Consider the following 21,765-nt stretch of genomic DNA (forward strand, 5'->3'; position numbering starts at 1 on the left):
TATATATATATATATATATATATATATATATATATATATATATTACCTAGACATTTTTAACCTAAATTATTACCTAAATTTGGTGGTGTTGTTGAATGACTAATATTACAATTATAAATAATTCTTGTTGTAATGATTATGATGATAATAGTTAATTTTGATATATTTTTCAGAAAATAAGACTTTCTATATTGTCGTTTTTCTTCTCAACTACATTTGTATCGATTTAAGAATGCTTTAGATAGAAAACAAGCCAAAAACATTGCTGAAGTGATAAGAACGCATATTAAAATCTATTTCATAGCATTTGATGAATTCGTACTTCTTACATGGTGTGTGTCCTGTCTTCTGCTCCAGGACCCTAATTCGCGGATTCTGCGCATCATAGGAGACCGCTGCCCGTGTGTTTCGTCCCCGTGCAGTGATCATACTCAACGGTGCGACCCTCACACTGTCTCCAATCGCATGACAAACCTATGTAATTATTTTTCACTAGCTGAATTTTTTTTAAGATGGCTTTTTATTACTAACATGTATTCATAATAATATGATATAATTTATTAATAATTAAAATATTCAAACGTATTATTTGTTTGAAATTTAGTTGTTTTTGAATTATAAGAATTTCACCATAATAATACTGAGAATCTTTAATTAACAATATAATAATAATAATGATAAATGTATTCATGTACTGTATCATTATTAATGTATAGTATTAATGTATATTATTTGCATATTTAATGCATTATTTACATTTTTGTTGTAAGGAACCATAAGATTTTACCATAATAATGCCACACAATCAGTATAAATAATAGTTTATATGGCGGTAACTACAACAGCATATGTTATTTAGTGCTTACTTTTTTGTTCTTAATCTAGAAAATTAAGAACAATAACAACTTATCTCTGTGCACTGTAAGAATGAGTTACCTACAAATCTGACAACACCTACATCTTTATATAGTCAGTATCAGGCCTATGTGCTGCTGTTATTATTATAAACTCCGCCATTTGCATCAGTTTGGTTTGTTTACGAGCCGATATTACTGAGACGTCCAGACCACCAGATGGCGGCATCTATTGCTGCCAATACTTTTGACTTTAGTCTGCCTGTCTTTAATGTGCGTTTACTGTTGTTGTTGTTGTTTAATATGGCGAGTCCCGTCCAACGTGTGTACTAATGTTTTAATTTTATTTAGTAATTTTTTTTGTTTGTCCTTTTATTATGAAAGGGTAAGCTCTGGTTCACACTCCAATACAGTAGGTGGCGATAATGCACCTTAACATTGGTGCTACCCGCCATAAGACCGAAGAAGAAGAAGAAGAAGAAGAAGAAGAATGTGTGTACTACCGTGAAGAAGAAGAAGAAGAAGAAGAAGAAGAAGAAGAAGAAGAAGAAGAAGAAGAAGAAGAAGAAGAAGAAGAAGAAGAAGAAGAAGAAGAAGAAGAAGAAGAAGAAGAAGAAGAAGAAGAAGAAGAAGAAGAAGAAGAAGAAGAATGTGTGTACTACCGTTTAAAGAGACTGACAAAATGTCTGAATTGACAGAGACTCAGATTGAATCCAGTGATGATGAACTCCCAGAGGAGGTCGCCTTCGATGCATCCAAAAGTGCTGCTCTGAAGAGCGTTAAAGACGCACTGGAAGCAGCCAAAAGGTCTGTGAGTGAGACCACTGACTTCAGACAGAGCACACGAGTGTATGCGGGCTCAACTTTTTTGTTTTTCACTTTGTTTTCAGAGAAAAGATCCTACTGAAGGAGAAGCGAAAAAAGAGACAACAGCTGTTTCAAGAACAAAAGGTACTGTCCTCAGGATGTCTACTACATTATTATTGCCAAGAAAAGCTTATACACTCTAAACGTAATTCACAGTAAATTGTGTATTTAACATGTCAAAATCTCATGAAATATTATATGTTGTTTTTCAGAAGAGAAAACGTCTTCCTCAAGAGCTCTTAGAGGAATTTGATAAAGAACCCCAAAAGTAAGATCTCCAGCTAAATGGAAACCTTTTGATTACTTAAATCATTTTGGAAACTTAATAGATTGTTGTGTCTTCATTTTAGACAGACAGGTCCATCAGACAACAAATGTATCAACAAAAAGGTGTCAACAAAGCCATCAGACATCAACAAAGGTAACAGTAAAACCCCTAACCTTCTACATCTTTACACTTTATTTCCTGTTGGTCAGTATCGAATGACAAAACAACTCTTTTATAGATAAGACGAAGACAGGGAACATGCCTAAGAGAATCTCAAAAAGGTAATAATAATAATAATGTTTACATTTATCTTACTGAAAGTGTTCCACATGTACATATGAAAAATGTGTCTGATTTCAGTTTACCAGACAGCTACACGGTAATGAGGATAAAGGATGAATCTGCTGCAAAATCATTGCAACAAAAGGCCATGGACTTCATTCAGTCCCGTCTTTATGGACCAGGAACCAAAAGAACAACCAGTAAGTTAATGCGTTGTGCTGTTCAGATCTTTCTTTTTACCAGATCTTGTAGACCAGTTGAATATTCAAAATACCTGTGTGTATATTTACCTTAAGATGCAGAGCTTCTGTCCCTCAAAAAGAAACGGGGTGCGAGCAAAGGTGCAGCTGTGGAGTTTGTGAATAAAAAATTGGGTGAGTAGTGAGATTTTCATGTTTTAGCAAGTACATTGTGTCCTCGATGTGTTTTGTAAAGCAACAGGCTGAGCTGTCTTTATTCATTTATAGGTGCTTCCCAAAAAGCCAGGATTGCAAGGTCCAACAAACGGTTTATACGCCAACAGAAACTGATTCCTTTTTGAGATAAAACAGGAGAAAGAACTGCTGAATTATGAGAGTTCAACACATGAAAACTGTCACACCTGGAGGCGGCTTCCATCATCCTGCTGTTTTTGACCATGTGGATCATATTTTTCAAAAAGACGCTTTTAATTATTTTGTGCATTTTTCTTTAAACCTCATATAGTTAAAAAATATTAAACCTTATTATCAAATAAGATAGTAATTTAAAAAGAAATGACTTGGGTTATATCTTGTGTACAAATTAAACTTAAATCGGAACATTTTTAATAGTGGTAGCAGCTGAATGTAAATTTAAGTGTGCATATTTACTCTACACGTCAATAAATGTAAACCTGATCTAAAGATGAACAATTCATGTGTCAGTTACTTTGTACATAAGATTAACTTCATTAAACTAAATGACTATGATGGCCAAGTTATGGTTACAACATTTTACAAGGAAGCTAAAAGGAAAGTTCACCCAAAAATAAAAAATTCTGTCATTTACTCATGTTGTTCCCGACCCACAAGCCTGCTTAATCTTCAAAACACAAATTAAGATATTTTAAATAAAACCTGAGAGGTTTCTGTCCCCCCATTAAAAGTATAGGTAACTACAACTTGTAAGATCCAAAAAGATTATTAAGGCATCATAAAACGATTTAATATGAATCAAGCAGTTTATTCTTGTAAAGAAGAGATATATTTAATTCAGGCTTTAATTCACAAATGTACAGACAAACAAGCTTCCATGTTTACCTTATGTGATTTGCTATATGTATGATGTGTGTTAATCATCATTTAGATGTAAATAAAAGCCTAAATTAAATATGGTTATGAAGACTGCAATCAAGGTAAAGACGATTGCGGTAGCGTACAGGAGTCGTACAGTACAGCAAGCACACATGAGTCCGTTATAATAATGCGTGTATGAGTGCTCTGACGCACAGATCACACATTGTATTTATGCACAGGCACAGCCATTTCCATACATTCACGATAATGTTTTGATTTCTCATGTTTATGTTGCTGTGTTTAGTTATACTGAATGGATCTGTGTACTGTAGTAGATATATGCAGTCAGCAGGCGATTGGTTTAGTTTTTTTTTGGCATCTTCATGGGGTCCTGTTCGATATCGCAACTTGGCTTCTCTAAAATGTAAAAAAGCTCTTTGCTGTTGCACTGTACACATACTATAAAATGTATTATGTGCTTATAGGGCCCCTTGTATCATTTGGTTCTTTGGTGTCCTTTTGGAGTTTCTAAGTGTCCTTTTTTGGAAAGACATCTAAATTTATCTTGAATAAAGAAAATGCAGAAAATATAGATTTTTGAGAATCACCCTTAACTTTGTGGTTTACTTTGCTGGATGTAGCAAATTGTGACAAAATAAACATTTGAAACCAGATAAATGGTCTATGCTTAATTTCATGAAGTGTGCGATTAATCACAGAAAAAGGATGTGATTAATTAGATTAAAATTATTTAATGACAGCCCTACTTTTAACCCAAAAAGCAAATTATGCTCCCTTCGAACTGGTTGTCTTTAAAACACAAATCTTGTGTAATCCCAGGCTATCTGTAATCAGATGCACATTTGAAACTGGATTCACATGTGTTTCATAAACACATAATCCTTTCTGGATTACAATCCGCCATCAAAATTATAAAATTAATTGTTCTAGCTGCTGTGAGAAAAGGCTATAAATGATCCGCCACCTGCAGGATCCTCGCATGCAATAGCCTACTAGCCAGGACAACTTCTTTATGTTTACAGATGTGACGTAATGACGCAGCAGCATGCTCGAACCTACCCCGTACCACTCAAATTAGAAAACATTATTATAAGCTAACCGTTGTGAATCGGGCTAAAGACGATCATTTTGAACACTGGCTGGTCATGTACTTTCTCAAGTATTAATTTCGGATCATTTTTAACCAAAAAAAAAAATAGTGCCAGATTGCAGTTTGTTTTGGTTACCTGCAAGTGGAGAGATAGAAACCTCTCAGGTTTCAACAAAAATATCTTCATTTATGTAATGAAAGAGTAACCAAAGTCTCACAAGTTTTAGTAGATGAGAATTTACACAATTTTCACTTTTGGGTGAACTAAGACGACACTCAGTTTGGCTTTTTTAAAGCTCTTCGTCGTGTAATCGCATACTTAATACTTGTGTAACATTAAAACACTCGCTGAAATGTCAAAACAGACGGGTATATCTCGTTCAACTGGGTATTAACGTTTTATTACTGAAAATGATAAGACAGTGTTGATGACAATACTGTACCATTCTCCTTGTTTTAAAAGTACTGATGATCCGAGGGATTGACTGGTAAACAAGAGGAGAAAAAACAATGGAGCAGGCTTGCCTCTTGCCACTGGATATGACCTTAATTTCACTATATTCCTGTTGCACATCCAAACTGCACAAAAACATAGTGCAGGCAACGATGATGAGAGAACGCCTGAATATGGACTTTTTAAAAGATGGAGTAAGAGATCGGGTGGATGAAAAGACCAAAGACATCCAATACAATCACAAATCAAAGTGTCCGAACATTGCATCAATCCTGCTGTGCAGTTGGCAGAGGGAGGGTGCGCTTGTTTAAAAAAGGGCATAACTCATACAAGCTCACACTAATGCTCTATTCTAAATACCACCACTAAGGATGACTCCAGCAGTGTTAGGTTTTCTGGGTTTTAATTTTTTTTACTGTAAGATAACTAAATGTTCCACTCCTCGTCTTAAAATAATTTCAATATTTTTTCTCTTTTTTTTCCTTTTCCTTTTTTTAAATGGTAAAGTACACAAGCTGAGACCTGAAAATAGCAGGGTGTTGCCGCGGTGTGACCATAGTTATCCGGTCTCTCTCACTCTGCCAGCTTTCAACCAAGAACAAATACATCTTATATGCAAGTTTACTGATAATAACATTAATTACGTCATAATAATTTTCCTCATGCCTTGTAAATTAGGAAACAATCAGCCTGCTGCAACCCCCACCCCCCACCCTCCCTCAAAATAAAAAAGACAAAAGGAAAAAATAAAATAAAAACCATAATGATTGGGGATTTTATCTGACTTTTAAGAACCCCTCTTCCTAATGTATCTTTAGGCCCAGGTGAAGAGGATCCAGTCTTGTCAGAGAGCCAGGATGGGTCTGGCCATGTGGAGGCTCAGTTCATCAGGCCATGGTTTCAAAGCTGTCCCCAGTTTTTTTGGGAGTCTGGGATGGACCGGTATGATGTGGGCCTCTTTCACGTTGTCATTTAAAGGGATGATTCTCCAGGGGTTAGTGCAGGTAATCATCCACTGATGCGAAGGCGCAGGATCCGCTGCCTGTGCGAGCCATGAGGGACAGACACTGAGCTGCCTGGCCGACGGCGAGCGCCAAGGGAGGCTGCTTTGGCAGGTTATGAGTCTCTGCATGAGGGGAAAAAAGTAACATTAAATGCTAAATGCCTATGTTGAATTGTTAGATTCAAGAGTAAGCTCTAATAAACAGCAATACACACCACCATTCACCACTAAATGTATGCTTTTATTTACCAAAGACGCATTAAATTGATTAAAAGGGACAGTTAAGACTTTCATAATGTTACAAAACCATCCCATTTTAAATACACGCAGTTCCTTTGAACTTTCTATTCCTTAAAGTATCCTGAAAAATATTGTATCAGTGTTTCCACAAAGATATTAACCACCACAACTGTTTTCAACATTGATAATAATAAGAAATGTTTCTTGAGCAGCAAATCAGCATATTAGAATGATATCTGAAGGATCATGTGACACTGAAAACTGGAGTAATGATGCTGTAAATTCAGCTTTGCCATCATAGGAATAAATTACACTTTGAAATATATTCAAATATGAAATGGTTATTTTAAATCATAATAATTTTTCACAATATTACTGTTTCAACTATTTTGAATGCTAGCGTTAACGCCATATAAATATGATCTAATACACAAATGACATCATAGTGTGGACAGTGTAGACAGTTCTGAAGCTGCATTGACCAGCAAAAAACATGAGTGATCAACAAAAAAAATTTGATATATTATCCGGTTGTTCCTGACAATAAGCATCTAGCTTAGTTTCAGGAAAAGAAGCCTTTTTGGCTCAAATACACTGGATGCAGTTTTGAGCATGTTATCAATATTATATGGAGACTGACGGAGAGATGAGAAGAGAAAAATTAAAACAATTTATTCATAAATAATGTGTATGGATTGTAAACTTGGCATATTAATGTGCAATTACATTGTAATATTTGCAAAATATTAAAACAGTCTTTGCATGTGTTATGTGACAGGATCCTTCTATAGACCTACAAAAGGGCTGATGAGGGATCTGCAGCACCATGATTTATCCGAAAATCTGTTTTAAAAAAAAAAATCTAAATACAGCATTATGTTGCTCACTTAGGCTTTTTTGCTCACTTTTCTTAATTCTGAAAGCAACAAAGGGATCACTGTGGTGACTAAGTTGTTCAGATTTGATCAAAGGTGGTACTCGTTTCATCTTCAATGCCCTTGCTGATGGAAGGAGGTTTTCACTCAAAATCTCATGATACATGGCCCCATTCATTCTTTCGTTTACACGGATCAGTTGTCCTGGTCCCTTTGCAGAAAAACAGCCCCAAAGCATGATGTTTCCACCCCCATGCTTCACAGTAGGTATGGTGTTCTTTGGATGCAACTCAGCCTTCTTTCTCCTCCAAACACGACAAGTTGAGTTTTTACCAAAGAGTTCTATTTTGGTTTCATCTGACCATATGACATTCTCCCAATTCTCTTCTGGATCATCCAAATGCTCTCTAGCAAACTTCCGACGGGCCTGGACATGTACTGGCTTAAGCAGGGGGATACGTCTGGCACTGCAGGATTTGAGTCCCTGGCGGCGCAGTGTGTTACTGATGGTAGCCTTTGTTACTTTGGTCCCAGCTCTCTGCAGGTCATTCACTAGGTCCCTCCGTGTGGTTCTGGGATTTTTGCTCACAGTTCTTGTGATCATTTTGACCCCACGGGGTGAGATCTTGTGTGGAGCCCCAGATCGAGGGAGATTATCAGTGGTCTTGTATGTCTTCCATTTTCTAATAATTGCTCCCACAGTTGATTTCTTCACACCAAGCTGCTTACCTATTGCAGATTCAGTCTTCCCAGCCTGGTGCAGGTCTATAATTTTGTTTCTGGTGTCCTTTGACAGCTCTTTGGTCTTGGCCATGGTGGAGTTTGGAGTGTGACTGTTTGAGGTTGTGGACAGGTGTCTTTTATACTGATAACGAGTTCAAACAGATGCCATTAATACAGGTAACCAGTGGAGGACAGAGGAGCCTCTTAAAGAAGAAGTTACAGGTCTGTGAGAGCCAGAAATCTTGCTTGTTTGTAGGTGACCAAATACTTATTTTACCGAGGAATTTACCAATTAATTCTTTAAAAATCCTACAATGTGATTTTCTGGATTTTTTTTTCTCATTTTGTCTCTCATAGTTGAGGTATACCTATGATGAAAATTACAGGCCTCTCTCATCTTTTTAAGTGGGAGAACTTGCACAATTGGTGGCTGACTAAATACTTTTTTGCCCCACTGTACATCTCCATGCTTACTGGCCATTACCACCATAATCAAAATACATTTTATACTATGTTTTCCTAAAGACCATTTTAAATCATATATGTGATTATAAGTACAAACTGTACAAGTGTATATATTAAAGGCAGTACCTTGAGCATCTTCTTATTGGCTGAGTTTTTGCCCCTCTCACGGCGCAAGTGTTCACTCATGCTCTGTAGCTCTCGGCCGAACTGAATCATCCTCTCAATGGCTGCCTGGCTCCCTCCGCACAACTGCCTCTTGGACTGAGCACTATCCACTTCTGTGTACAGAACATTTAATCCTTTTAAAATGGTACACAAGATTCATTTGCATAACATAATTGACTAAAGTCACACACACAACATCAGATATGATAAACAGATCACACAGGAAAAACCCTTTGACCCACAACAAATTTCATTGTAGACACACAGGAAGTTATCAAAAGACTGAGGTCACTTGATGTTCTCACCCATATCTCCATCACATTCCTCCAAGTCTATCCCGTGAGTAGAGCTGCCATTCAGAAATCCATTTGAAGAGGATTCAGACACTCCGTTTGAGAAGTGATCAACCTCCATCTCCACCTCAGCACTGCAAGGAAGAGTCAACATTTACACAACAGGCTTATTTTGTGCTGTACAGTTACTATGAAAATATCTGAAGACGGTTATGAAAATGAATGTTAAAAATAAATATATGACATGAAAACCTGTCTATGAAAACATAAGAACACTGTTAGATTATGATTATGATGCAGCAATGTTATTAAAAAGAAGCATCTAAAAAGGAATAGCTGCCTGAGGTGAAGCTGAGTGACTTTTTGACAATAAACTGAAGCCCATTCTATGACAAATCCTATGATAATAATCAGTTAACTTCGATACATAACATAGACGTAACATTACAACTTGTGTCTGCACAAAAGGATGCAAGCGCCAGTGAATTTTAAGTTATGCGCTATAGCGAGAGAAAGCTCCCGCTGTAATAACAGCGCGCTGAAACACGGGCAAGGAAAGCAGACAGAATTTATTATAGATTTCACATTCTATAAAATTCTCATTATAATGCCATGTTTATGGCAGATTTGTGCTTTATTTTCATCTACATTACACCAAGTGATTCCTGATACCATACAAAGTACGAAAACAATTTTAATTGGTGGTGGTGGTTGAGGAGATTGGTTTAATCACTGGTGGTGGAGGAGAGACCACAGATGTTTTAGAAAAAACATATCTAAAAGCAATATAACCATCTCAAATAACTCCGTCAATATCGGGCATTGCATTTGAGCATGAAACTAAACACTGGTAATATGCAGCACATTCAGCATGTTAATAAATGTTAAAGCTGCAGTCCGTAAGTTTTGCCTCTTTGTCGTCATCTCTGTTTGAAAACCTGGAATTGCAGTTACTTGCGGAATTATCTTCCTTGCGTGGGTTGTACTCTGGCACGGCTCCAGCGCGGATGAAATGTTTATGGCAGATTTGTGCTTTATTTTCATCTACATTACACCAAGTGATTCCTGATACCATACAAAGTACGAAAACAATTTTAATTGGTGGTGGTGGTTGAGGAGATTGGTTTAATCACTGGTGGTGGAGGAGAGACCCCCCCCACATGATTGTAAAGTGCTTTGGGTGTACAACAATACACAAAAGCGCTATATAAATGCATCATTCATTCATTCATTCATTCAATTGAAGTATGCCTAGTGCCTACTATTGAACAAATATGATGAAAAAAGCATTGCTGCATTATTATAACATCAGTATTTAAAAAAAAAACATATCTAAAAGCAATATAACCATCTCAAATAACTCCGTCAATATCGGGCATTGCATTTGAGCATGAAACTAAACACTGGTAATATGCAGCACATTCAGCATGTTAAGTGGAGGAGAGACCACAGATGTTTTAGAAAAAACATATCTAAAAGCAATATAACCATCTCAAATAACTCCGTCAATATCGGGCATTGCATTTGAGCATGAAACTAAACACTGGTAATATGCAGCACATTCAGCATGTTAATAAATGTTAAAGCTGCAGTCCGTAAGTTTTGCCTCTTTGTCGTCATCTCTGTTTGAAAACCTGGAATTGCAGTTACTTGCGGAATTATCTTCCTTGCGTGGGTTGTACTCTGGCACGGCTCCAGCGCGGATGAATCTAATGTTTTGAGGAGTATGTGTGGCAGTCAGTCACCGCACCGGTGTGAATCCTATATTTAGTAATCAGATTCTAGCCTACGTCTTGTAATACATGACCCAAATAAGAATTTTCACCAGATATTGTCATCTGAACCAGTAACAAGTCTGCCACGTTTGTTCTGACCAACTGAATAAAAAAACATTACAATAAATTGTGCTACCAATAGTGATTTAATCTAAAGATTGGTTAGCTCATATCCCTTCAAACCGTTCAAATTATTATTATTATTGTTATACTTTATTCTCGGATTATTAATGTTAACAACATCAGCACTGCGTGACTATGAGTATAGTATGTGTGTAGATTTCAATTTCTGTACAGTCTAATCTCTAATTGTCATACCATTCGAATTTCATACCAAGAAATTATTTTAACCCAAAAAGCAAACTATGCTCCCTTCGAACTGGTTGTCTTTAAAATACAAATCTTGTGTAATCCCAGGCTATCTGTAATCAGAAGCACATTTAAAACGGGAATATAATTTAATTTCATTCACATGTGTTTCATATAATCCTTTCTGGATTACAATCCGCCATCAAAATGATTTTTTGACATTTCCTCAAAACCTATTCCCAGTTCTTGCGGTGTGAAAACGTCAAAAAGAGGGTACTTATAAGGAACTAAAAATGTTTCTCTGGTGCAAAAGCCCCTATTTTTGTAAGATCATTTTGGTAAGATATTTTTTTCACCCATGCTGGAAGAAAAAATCAGTGGATATAATATGTACCTGTCTGGTAGGTCTGGGAGCTGCTGGCTTTGTGAACAGGGCTGTTGAAGAGACGGGGGGAGCCTGGGTAACTATCCTGTGACTTAGGACTCCTCCCACCGAGACACCTGACCTCACTGTCAGTGCCATTCACCATCTCAATGAACTGCCTGACTCTGGAAAGAGAGAGATGTAGATACATTATGCATTTGGTTTCTTTACTGAAGACGTGCTAATTCCTGAAAGATGGCACATATCTCACTTACTTCAACATAAACAGGAGGTCTGGGTTTAACTCTAACAGGCTTGGGTAAAGTTGTTGAGTGGTCTCTATAGCCTCTCCCATTCTGCCAGATAGGACCAGCTTCTGGATCTCTGCAGTCACAAACGTGAAATCATTACTCAGCATTGAGTTGAGAATGTTCAACCCTGAAAGCATGCTAACATGCAGTGATGAATCATTCAGACTGATTCAATTCAACCATTGGATCAGAAACTGTGCCAATCATACAAACCCAAAACAAGACCCAGATAAGTCTGAACTGCCTATTTGTGTTGCCTGTGAAGACTCACTCTGTCTATTTTTGATAGAAGCAAGTTCCTCGTGTACGGCCTGGTCAGTTGATTTGGCAAAGACCTCAGCAGTGGCACAGTAGCTGTGGTGAACCAGATAGGAGGCCACCATTCTAATAAGAGAGAGTGAACAGGTCAAAAAAAGACACAAAACCCCCCCCCCCACTAGCATATCCATTCATTACCTCTAGAAAGGTTTTGAAAATAGAAAATATTCCAAATCAAAAGTACTCACTTCTGAATCATGGCCTGCCATTCTCCTTCTCTCTCCCCAATGGGGAAACGGTCAATCTGGGCTTGGATTTTGGTTCTCCATTCACGCATGTAGTCCTCAATATCAAAGACAAACGGATGCTGCCCAAAATTGGCGTCCACAACCTCCCCTGGGGTCTGTAGACCCACTGTGGGATACAGGTTGGGCTAAAAGCAAAATAAGCACATTTTAATAAATGTGGACTATAGTTACTGGCTAATTTACCAGTTTTTTATTATTAATGGTGTGTATTGTAAGCACAATGAGATTAGCTTAAAAAAGACGATGGAAAATGTGCCTTGATTTAGGTCGATCATGGGCGTTCAGAAAAAACAGCAGATTTTAATCGGATTTCAAACCACGACTACATAATTATCAGTCAGGTCAGGGGCAGACACATATGAGTCATTTTCTGATGCTTTCAGTAGAATAACTCTGGGAGGGTCTGTGCTCACAGTCCAATAGAAAGAAAGGTCAGGGCTGCTAAACTGACATACTTCACAGAAGTACTCAGAGTAGCATGAATGCTGGTCACCAGCCAGCTGTGTTTTCTGCTGAATGGATTATTGTTTTAGCCCCACAGGCCTCTGTTCAGTTAGCAAGAGCAATGCTTAGGGGCTGTCAGTCCAACATCTTGAATGATGAAGAAAGGAAGGAAAGACGAAACAATAGCAAAAGGCTTCCTCAACAATATCTAAAAATATTACAATAGAATGAAAAATATACAAATGATCAATCACCCCATGACCTCCAGACAGTGAAACGCAAAAACATATCTATAAAGCTACAAAAGATATGTCACTGCAAGTTCAATATTTAGACAACAAACATACAAAATGTAACATTTTCACAAAACACATGAGTACGTAATCAGAATGTAAACAGCCATAGATTTATCTGAATAAACTATTGGAGGATAGACTACATACTACAAAAAAACTATAATAAACAACATAATATACACCACCATTCAAAAGAATAATTTCTGTTTTAAAATTCAAAATTTCTTTTATGCAGCAAGGATACATTAAATTGAACAAAAATGATGCTAAAGACATTTAAAATGTTATAAAAATGTCTATTTTCAAATAAATGCTGTTCTTTTGAACTTTCTATTCATCATCGAATCCTGAAAAATAAAGTGTCACAGTTTCCAAAAAATGTTGAGCAGCACAACGGTTTCCAAATGGTCTAAAAGATCATGTGACACTGAAGACTGGCTGCTGAAAATTCAGTTTTACCATCAGAGGAATAAATTGCATTTGAAAATATATAGACAGCTTATTTTAAAATGCAATAATATTTCTGCTTTTGGTACATTTTTGATCAAATGAATTATCAAATCGACCCCAGACTTTTGATAGGTAGTGTAATAATGCAGCAAAAAATTAATTTCAAGCTTAGTGGTGTTTAAGAAAAATAAAGACTTACCGGTAAATCTGTAAAAGCTATCCCTGAAAAAACAAAACAAAAAAGAATTACACTATTATTAAAATAAATTCAAGATTTGAATTTGAAACTGCCAGTTCAGTAGCCAATAGCTCAAATTACAAAATCATCCTAAATGAAAAATATTTTTACAGATGTGTACATGATGTTAAAGTGCTCACTGAATTGATGACCAGTAATAAATAAAGACCAAATAACCACAGTTAAGTTTAAGACAAGCATTTGATCTTAATGTGCAATTCAAATGTTTACTACCTAGACTGTGACCATTTTTTGTGTAGAAACAGGTATTGTTGATGAGGTTCACACAGCAGCCGATCACATCGCCTGTTGTGAATGTGGGACCATAGGGCTGCCCAGTGCCAGATGAGCAGAAGGAGTGGCCGTCATCTCCATGATATCCATATGAGTGTTTGTCCCAACCTAAGTGCAGGACATTGTACACATTCTGGTGATTTTTGGAAACAATGAACCACAAAAAACACTAAGGAAACTCTAAGCTCTATAAACTCTTATCTCCCTGGCAAGCTGCAGTCTCACAGAGGAACACCCTGTGGGAGTCAAAAGGTGGAGGACCAACTTAACATGCCCACTAGCTGCATCTAAACTACAAAACCTATAGTTATAGTACACCTATAGTGATCATAGACATTTTAGATACAAACAACCTGAAAACATGACGTTTTACCTGGAAGTCTGTTCATGTTGACACCTTGAGCTGACAGGCCAATCCCCATGTACCTGCTCACAAAAACAGCATTTATTTGATAAAATGTTCTACATCAGAGCAGGTTAAAACTGCTCAGCCTAAAAATTAAAGGTACACACAGTAATTTTTATCCCTGAAGAAAATTAATGACTGAAAATGCTTAAAATCAAGTATACCTACATGAGACGGAGTTATTTTAGTATCACTTATAACTCCTTTTGTATTTGTATATTTTGTATTTACATATTAATTTTAGTCAAACATTTTGTAATTTTTTTTAAATGTAGTTTTAGTTTAGTACATCAAGTTTAATGTACTCATGAAAATGAGATGTTAGCAATCAGCTAAAATAAAATATACATTTTTTGAATATTTAGTTTCATTTCAGTTAACATTTATTTTAAGTACTTCTTTTATGGTTTTAGTTTTAGATAACGATGATAACTCTGGACTGAATTGTTCATTTTTCATGGAACAGGTCACCTCATGAGAGCCGCCATGTTGAAATCACATGACCAGCATTACCAATACTAATCATTTCTGTAAACCTCTTATTATCCAACATTTTTACTCTCAGAATAAATTAATTATGGCTGACTTCTAATAGATAATTTCTAAAAAGACATTAGTAAATGAAAACTTTTGCATAATGCTACATCCAAGCCACTAGGTAAAGTCCAGGACAACTGTTACACAGCCACATAAACTAACAATTACTGAGTGCACCTTTAAATGTTCCCTTAAAAGGGAACGCTCCCTTTCTTAAACTAATTTAAGAAAATACTGAATCCTTCACATACCCATCTCGTCCTTTACTGATAATTTTCACCTCAAAGTAATAGACCCCGCAGGCAGCTGGAATAGGGTGTGTTGCACGGACAGATGCCGCATCTTTTGGGGTCTTTCCATGACCTGGATGACATAAACACAATCATTTACAACTGCTAATAGCTTGTGTCACTCACAAGGAGCACCAGAACATTTGTAATGTTATAACATCGCCAGAGGTCGCCAATGGCAAAAAACACTTGTTTAAAAATAATCAATGTAAATATAACCAACTGATTATATTTTGCCTGGCAACAGCAAAGGCACTGCACATTTGCCTTGATATTTAAAAAATATATATATATATTTTATTTCATGCGAATATGCTCTAAATTTGGGAATTCATATTTATTGTCATTTTAATTAGCAATAACCAACAAACCAATGTCAGAAATTTGTTTAAAATATTATTATTATTAACATCTAATGTTTGCCCCTGAAATAAATTTATTTATTAATTTATAAAAGGTATGCCACCTCATTTAAATGTGTGCTATTATGATTTTTCAACTTTAATTAATCTGTAATGTTGCTGTTTGAGCATAAAAAATAAGTTACAAAGCTCAAAGTCCAATTCAAAAGGAGATATTTTCGTTTAAACATGTCTGTGAAAGATTGTATTACTGTACTGTGTAAAAAAAGAATAGCAATGCTGAAAAAGCAATTTCAGTGAAATAATGGATAAATGTTGTGTTTGTAGTAAACAGCCACGGATCACTAGCGGACTCCTGTGTGAAAGCACAGTCTGTGCTGCTTCCCCTCTCACAAGAGTCACCTAAGAGGGGAATTCCCCCCAATTTCAAAAATGAAATTCAGGCCCTGAATAAATGTCTAAAAATCCTGATTGGAGTATCACTACAAATAGTTATAAATGATTTTTTTTTTTAAAAGAAGGCTTTAAAAAGGTATCGGTGATCGGTATCAGCCGATACTGCTTTCTGTGATCGGCCTCAAAAATCCTGATCGGAGCACCCCTAGTATAAATCTTAATTTAGAAAAATTTACCCTTATGACTGGTTTTGTGGTCCAGGGTCACATATATTCTTAATATTATTTAATATGTCAGGCTATACAGACTGAAATATGTGATGCATCTTTGTCACATTTTGTAACATTTTAAACCTGAACCTCTGATAATCAGACTTATATCTGAAGTAAATTCATAAGCTTATATGTAGCTTGTACATTTATTAAGACTTCTTGGCCTACTGGTAATTTAAGGCAGTCTACCTGAAACCTACCTGTGCTGGCCTAATTATTCTGTGGCCTACCTTTATGACTCAGCTGAGGGAAATGGCAGACACCTCACTGGATTACAGAGTCTTATTTAATAACTAAATATGGTAATCAAATTATACATATATTACAGTTTTTCTTTATCTGCTGAATTCCTAGTAAAACCCTTACATACACGCGATGGCAGAAAACACAGACACAGGCCTTTCCCTAGAGCTTCTGCGTCAGGCTCGATCTCTACCTAAAACAGCATGCGTGTATGAAGACATAGCCTTTGTACACAGATCATGTTGTCAAAAGAGCTGACAATGACTGCATTTCAACTGTGAAACTCCATACAGTAGGTGCTTCCGGAAATGACTGAAGCATCTTTATAGCTCGCTGCTGAAACTCACCACCATCTCCTTGCTACATTACACGAACTTTATACTTACAAACTTAATACCTTTATCATTTATTCTCAACGACTACATGTCATACACGCACACACACAAACACTGTTATGCATAAAACATATTAAAGCAGTAGTTAAATTTCTAGACAATGCTGACTGCTAGGAATGGTGCTAAATAATGCTAAAGGGAGGCTATTTTTATTCAAACATGTCGTCTAAGCAGTTAGTTATTAGTAATCAAAGTTTCTAGTTAACATTTCGTTTACTTAACGTTATATCGGCTAATGTGCTCGACTATCACACTAAATCATCCGTTTCGTAACGATTTTAGCCGTTTGTGTGACTAAAAATAGGTTTGATTAACAGACAATACGAGTACGCAGAAGCTAACTTAACAGAAGTGTATTTTTATATCATCAATCAGAGGTGCAACTTGGCACGAGCTAACCTGGCTAATGCCGTCAACATTTAGCTGGTAAACAACTTGGTGTTTGTGTTCATCTGCTGCGGTTAGCCTTGGTTACCTTTATAATGCACCCGGAGGTTATTTTGAGACAGGCCGATGTAGCTGAATTTGTCTTTGGGGCTCCAGGATCTGGGGAGCGGGGTCTCCTGCTCGTTGACGGCCGGGTAAAGGCGTCTAAGCCGCTGGTTGAGGTCTTTTTCCTGCTCGTTGAGAGCCAAGTCTCCGTGAACGACAACCGACATCAGAAACCCACAGCCCGATGACGGTCCTGACATCGCGATCCGATTCCTGCCGCCGATACCAACAGCTTGCCAGCTATCTTTAGCTGGACAGCTTTCTAACAGTGTCCAGTGGCTAAAGCGACCACTGTCAGACACCACAGGAGAACAGCCGCTGAGATTTCGGGCTTGTTTTATTCGGATCGGACGGCTAGCCAGCCAGCTAACTGCGATTAGCTCGCAAACAGCCTCTCTGATAGACTTAGCAAGACGCTAAAGAGAATTAATCACGCCAATACAACGAAACAGCACCATACAAAAACATAACAGACGTCCAGAAAGTTGATCCTTGTTATTTAAGACGACATCCAACTGATCGGACAGACTAAATAGGGTGAGAGGAGCAGAAAGACAGCAGCAAAGGGAACCCCGATCTTTTGTTTGTTGTTAGTGTGAAATCCAGCGATCTGATTGGCTCTCTCAAGGTCCAGTCATACTTCCTCGAGCACTTGGTACATGACTAGACACAGGCTACCAATAACATGTCCTCCTTCTCACTTTGGTTGTAATCTAGTTGAGATGGCTGTGATAGTAAGAATATATGTGCACACTTACATATTATAATGTTTCGTTTATTTATTTAATCATTTTCATATATCATGGGACAGTACAGTTAGGGTGCAGATTAGGGTCGCCTTACACTTGGGGTCTTTTCAATGACCTCCTTTGAGAAAATGTTCTGTTTTCTACACCTAAAACTTAGTACTTAAATGAACATGCAACATAAATTATGAATGAAAGTATTTTACTTGTGTTTTTTACAGTCGGAAAGACTTGGCCAGTGTCAGTGCATTTAATCTTGTTTAACTAGCATCAAAAGTTTTACGAAACACAATATATACAATTTCTTTATATAAAAATGTAAATAGTGGTGTTTTCCAGTACAAAACTCCACATCGGCATGTATAAAAGTGGAATATTATAATTTATCAAGATATGATGTTTTGATTTTCCAACTTACACATGCTGAGAGCTTCATCTGATGTCTTGGTCTTTCCATTTGTTTTGGGATGTAAAGTACTTTTTGCAAACTGTATAAAGTGCATTCTCCAACATTCCTGTGATAACCATTAATGGTTCATTCATAACTTTGTCATGAAGTGTAAAAGCATACGCAGATTAGTTTCTTTAAAACATGTTCAGACATGTTCATGCTTCACATGCATTTGTGTTCCAAGAAAAACATGGAAAAGTCAAACTAATAAACATGATTAAAATATTAAAATATGTGTCCTACCCATGATTCAGTATGAGATGTTGTAGGTTAAGGGCTTTATATTGCAATCATCTGTAACACTTTACAATAAGGTTCCATTTGTTCAAATTAGTTAACTGCATTCGTTATTAATCTTTGTTATGCAATCTTAGTTCATTAATATTACTTAATCTTATTAAATTCCACATTTACTCATTAAATCAAAAGTGTGTCTGTTAATATTATTTAATGCACATGAACATGCGCGAACAGTTGTATTTTTTATCAACTAACATTAACAAGGATTAGTAAACACTGTATGTAACATATATATTGCTCATTGTTAGTTGATGTTAGTTAATGCGGTAACACTTTACAATAAGGTTCATTAGTTAACTACATTAGTTAACATGAACTAATAATGAACTGCACTTATACAGCGTTTATTAATCTTTGTTAATGTTAATTTCAACATTTACTAATACATTATTAAAATCTTGTTAACATTAGTTAATGCACTGTGAACGAACATGAACATCTGTATTTTTATTAACTAACGTTAGCGTAGATTAGTAAATACAGGAACAAATGTATTGCTCATGGTTAGTTCATGTTAGTTAATATATTAACTAATGTTTAACTAATGAACCTTATTGTAAAGTGTTACCGTTAATGCATTAACCAACTTTAAATAATGGGACCTTATTGTAAAAGTTATTGTATGTTAATCATTCAGACAGAGAAAAAGTAAATCAGCAAGCCTAGAGAGGACATGATTATTGATCTGTCCCTTCCAGCCACTCCAGGAAAAGGCACATTCAACAATCAGACGGTGATAAAAAAAGATATATATAGTGGATAATTCTGTTGAGGTGGATACTATTTTTAAGTATTCTAACATGACATTGATTTGTATGATAGCCTACTAAATTAAATCTGTGCACTTTTATTGTTTGTTTTTCAGTTCAGTGTCCATTGTCTATCCAATAAACCGGAAAATTCATGAGTTTCCACAAACTGGCAGGACCATCCAATCATCGTATATCCACACATAACAGTTACACTTATTGCTTTGGTCATTATGGTGGTACACAGTCCCAAAACTCATGGCACAGGTATTGGCAAAGGCCGTACACCATGACGATGAGAAGACTGACAGGTACCAGACTGACCATCAACACCCCCATCGTGGCATTCTGCATGATTAGCAGATATACACCTAGAGGCAGCGAGCTGAAGTACAGCAGCCCCAGCAGCCAGACTAGGACGCGTACTGAAGTCTGGCACAGCAGGGCCGCACAGTTCCACACTGTCCATCTCTGAGTAACCGAGGCCATGGAGTCCTGACTGGAAGAGCGGTAATCCCTACCCCGAGCTAAAATAACAGACTCCTGCCGAGGCTCCATAATGGTGATCACCATGTAATTGGAACGAATCGAGGTGGGAGAAGCTGAGGCAGAGTGTCCCACCAGAGAGTTGAGGTGTCTGGGACTGAGGAGAATCTGGCCTTGGTTGTCATTAAGGGTCTGATGCTTCCGTGTCTGGATGGACAGCAGTGCCGACACCAAGTTATACTCATCTGGTAGACTGTCCACATCTTCTCCGGGAAGGTCTGTGATGTAGCGGCAGAACGGACAGACCACTGCGTTTGGAGAGGATTCACCTAAATCGAGGATTTTTGCAAGGCACTTGACACAAAGACAATGGCAGCACTCGAGGACCTTGGGCCGTCGACTTGACAGGTTGTAAGCACAGTAGCAGATCTTGCATTCCAGTTCCTCTGTGGTGAAGCCACCCACCACATCCTCCGGGAACTGTCCCATCATGTCTCCTTCTTCTCAACGCTTTCTCATCGGCTGGTTGTAGTCAAAGCTGTGTGGGAACATGGTTGCGAGGCAGCTGTTGGGCCACTCCTGGTGTCTGGATCGCCTGTACTGTGCCACGGTGACTCTGGACGGGTTTGTGCTGAGGAACATTTCATGCACTGTGTGGAAGGGTGGGGAGAGGCCACCACCGAAAAGATAACTGTTAACACAGCAGTAGAGAACAAACACTGCGGCAACAAAGCAGGCCCTGTAAAACCAGGGCTGGAATTTTCTCGCCAGGGCTTTTGTTACCACTGAATTTCAGTCCAATTAGTGGCTCCACACTTCTTTCTGGTACACCGTGCTGCTTTTGCTTGCTTGATGCAAGATTATTCCAAACAGAAATAGACATTTGTCTGAAATCATATTAAGTTCGGAATTATACAATAATTTAAAATATTTTACATTTATTTAAAACTTGTTCCAAGCTGTAATTCTGAGTACCAGCCAGCTCAGAAGTTCACAGTTCATTGTGTAACATCAAAAATTAGGTCAATGCTGTTCACTGAGCCTGTCTCTTGAGATTTTACCATGTAAAATGAGAATTGGTATTTATTTCCAAACATAATGTATTTTATATATCATGCTCAGATTATTTTAAGGCAAGACACTATAGGCACTTTTTTTTCTCTTTTTGGGCTATTTGGCTTTTCATAATGAGATGTTTCAGACCAGAGGAAAGAAAACATTCAAAATACCCTTTTAGGGCTTTTTTAGTGCACTTTATCTGTTTGCATCTGTAGATTTCAATTTCAGTGCATATCATTAAAGGCTGTTTTCTCAAAATTATTTTTTTAATATGCAGTGAACCAGAAATCTCCACCTTATTAGCACTTAAATGCACCAGACTTTACAATTTTATTTCAATCTATATTCTGAAGGATTTGTTTATATATTATCTGAGTTCATACAACATTTTACCCTCAAAATCAGTGACATTTTTTTTTCTGACTGTTTAGAGTGATAAAAATAGATATGAAAATCCCCTCTGTAAAAACCTGCAATATGTCAGCAAAATGAAACAAGAACTTTGAAACTGACTTTATCCAATATTCAGGTTTCTGATTTAGAAAATTGTGCAAACTAGTGCATATTTAATTAAATAATGTCACATTTGCATAAACATTAAAATGTTTTCGGTTCTTAATGTAATCAATCAACTGGGAAAGTATAACAATATACAAGACTTTGTATATGTTTGTATGT

At 36.9% G+C, this 21,765-nt stretch overlaps 3 protein-coding genes and 1 pseudogene across 3 annotated transcripts; 1 reads left to right on the forward strand and 3 right to left on the reverse strand.

Moving 5' to 3' along the window:
- The window catches only part of LOC107585825 (mammalian ependymin-related protein 1-like), a 3,845-nt pseudogene extending 2,762 nt beyond the window's left edge, over positions 1-1,083 (reverse strand).
- Positions 1,084-1,477: 394 nt separating this feature from the next.
- LOC107584088 (nucleolar protein 7-like) lies at positions 1,478-2,981 on the forward strand. Its single transcript, XM_016270514.1, has 8 exons — positions 1,478-1,661; positions 1,745-1,805; positions 1,934-1,989; positions 2,072-2,142; positions 2,228-2,270; positions 2,350-2,471; positions 2,568-2,645; positions 2,739-2,981. Exons 1-8 carry the CDS (start codon positions 1,504-1,506, stop codon positions 2,810-2,812), a joined length of 663 nt encoding a protein of 220 aa, XP_016126000.1. The 5' UTR covers positions 1,478-1,503; the 3' UTR covers positions 2,813-2,981.
- Positions 2,982-5,020: 2,039 nt separating this feature from the next.
- LOC107585830 (ran-binding protein 9-like) lies at positions 5,021-17,901 on the reverse strand. The gene is made up of 13 exons (XM_016272980.1): positions 17,280-17,901; positions 15,098-15,209; positions 14,277-14,329; positions 13,844-14,011; positions 13,571-13,593; positions 12,122-12,306; positions 11,887-11,999; positions 11,580-11,688; positions 11,335-11,489; positions 9,109-9,112; positions 8,869-8,990; positions 8,525-8,676; positions 5,021-6,216 (listed from the first exon to the last, which is right to left on the reverse strand). Exons 1-13 carry the CDS (start codon positions 17,494-17,496, stop codon positions 6,088-6,090), a joined length of 1,542 nt encoding a protein of 513 aa, XP_016128466.1. The 5' UTR covers positions 17,497-17,901; the 3' UTR covers positions 5,021-6,087.
- Positions 17,902-19,406: 1,505 nt separating this feature from the next.
- Positions 19,407-21,171, reverse strand: LOC107586260 (E3 ubiquitin-protein ligase RNF182-like). Its single transcript, XM_016273538.1, has one exon. It carries the CDS (start codon positions 20,518-20,520, stop codon positions 19,774-19,776), a length of 747 nt encoding a protein of 248 aa, XP_016129024.1. The 5' UTR covers positions 20,521-21,171; the 3' UTR covers positions 19,407-19,773.
- Between the last annotated feature and the right edge of the window lie 594 nt (positions 21,172-21,765).

This window comes from Sinocyclocheilus grahami, unplaced genomic scaffold (genome assembly GCF_001515645.1).
Source record: "Sinocyclocheilus grahami isolate Dianchi unplaced genomic scaffold, SAMN03320097.WGS_v1.1 scaffold5.1, whole genome shotgun sequence".
Taxonomy (NCBI): domain Eukaryota; kingdom Metazoa; phylum Chordata; class Actinopteri; order Cypriniformes; family Cyprinidae; genus Sinocyclocheilus; species Sinocyclocheilus grahami.

Coding starts and splice junctions, on each gene's coding strand:
- LOC107584088 (XM_016270514.1), top strand. CDS start 1,504: ATGTGTGTACTACCGTTTAAAGAGACTGACAAAATGTCTGAATTGACA. Junction 1,990..2,071: donor TTTGATAAAGAACCCCAAAA/GTAAGATCTCCA, acceptor TCTTCATTTTAG/ACAGACAGGTCCATCAGACA. Junction 2,472..2,567: donor AGGAACCAAAAGAACAACCA/GTAAGTTAATGC, acceptor ATTTACCTTAAG/ATGCAGAGCTTCTGTCCCTC.
- LOC107586260 (XM_016273538.1), bottom strand. CDS start 20,520: ATGATGGGACAGTTCCCGGAGGATGTGGTGGGTGGCTTCACCACAGAG.
- LOC107585830 (XM_016272980.1), bottom strand. CDS start 17,496: ATGTCAGGACCGTCATCGGGCTGTGGGTTTCTGATGTCGGTTGTCGTT. Junction 15,210..17,279: donor CCTCCGGGTGCATTATAAAG/GTAACCAAGGCT, acceptor TATGTCATCCAG/GTCATGGAAAGACCCCAAAA. Junction 12,000..12,121: donor TGGCAGGCCATGATTCAGAA/GTGAGTACTTTT, acceptor CTCTCTTATTAG/AATGGTGGCCTCCTATCTGG.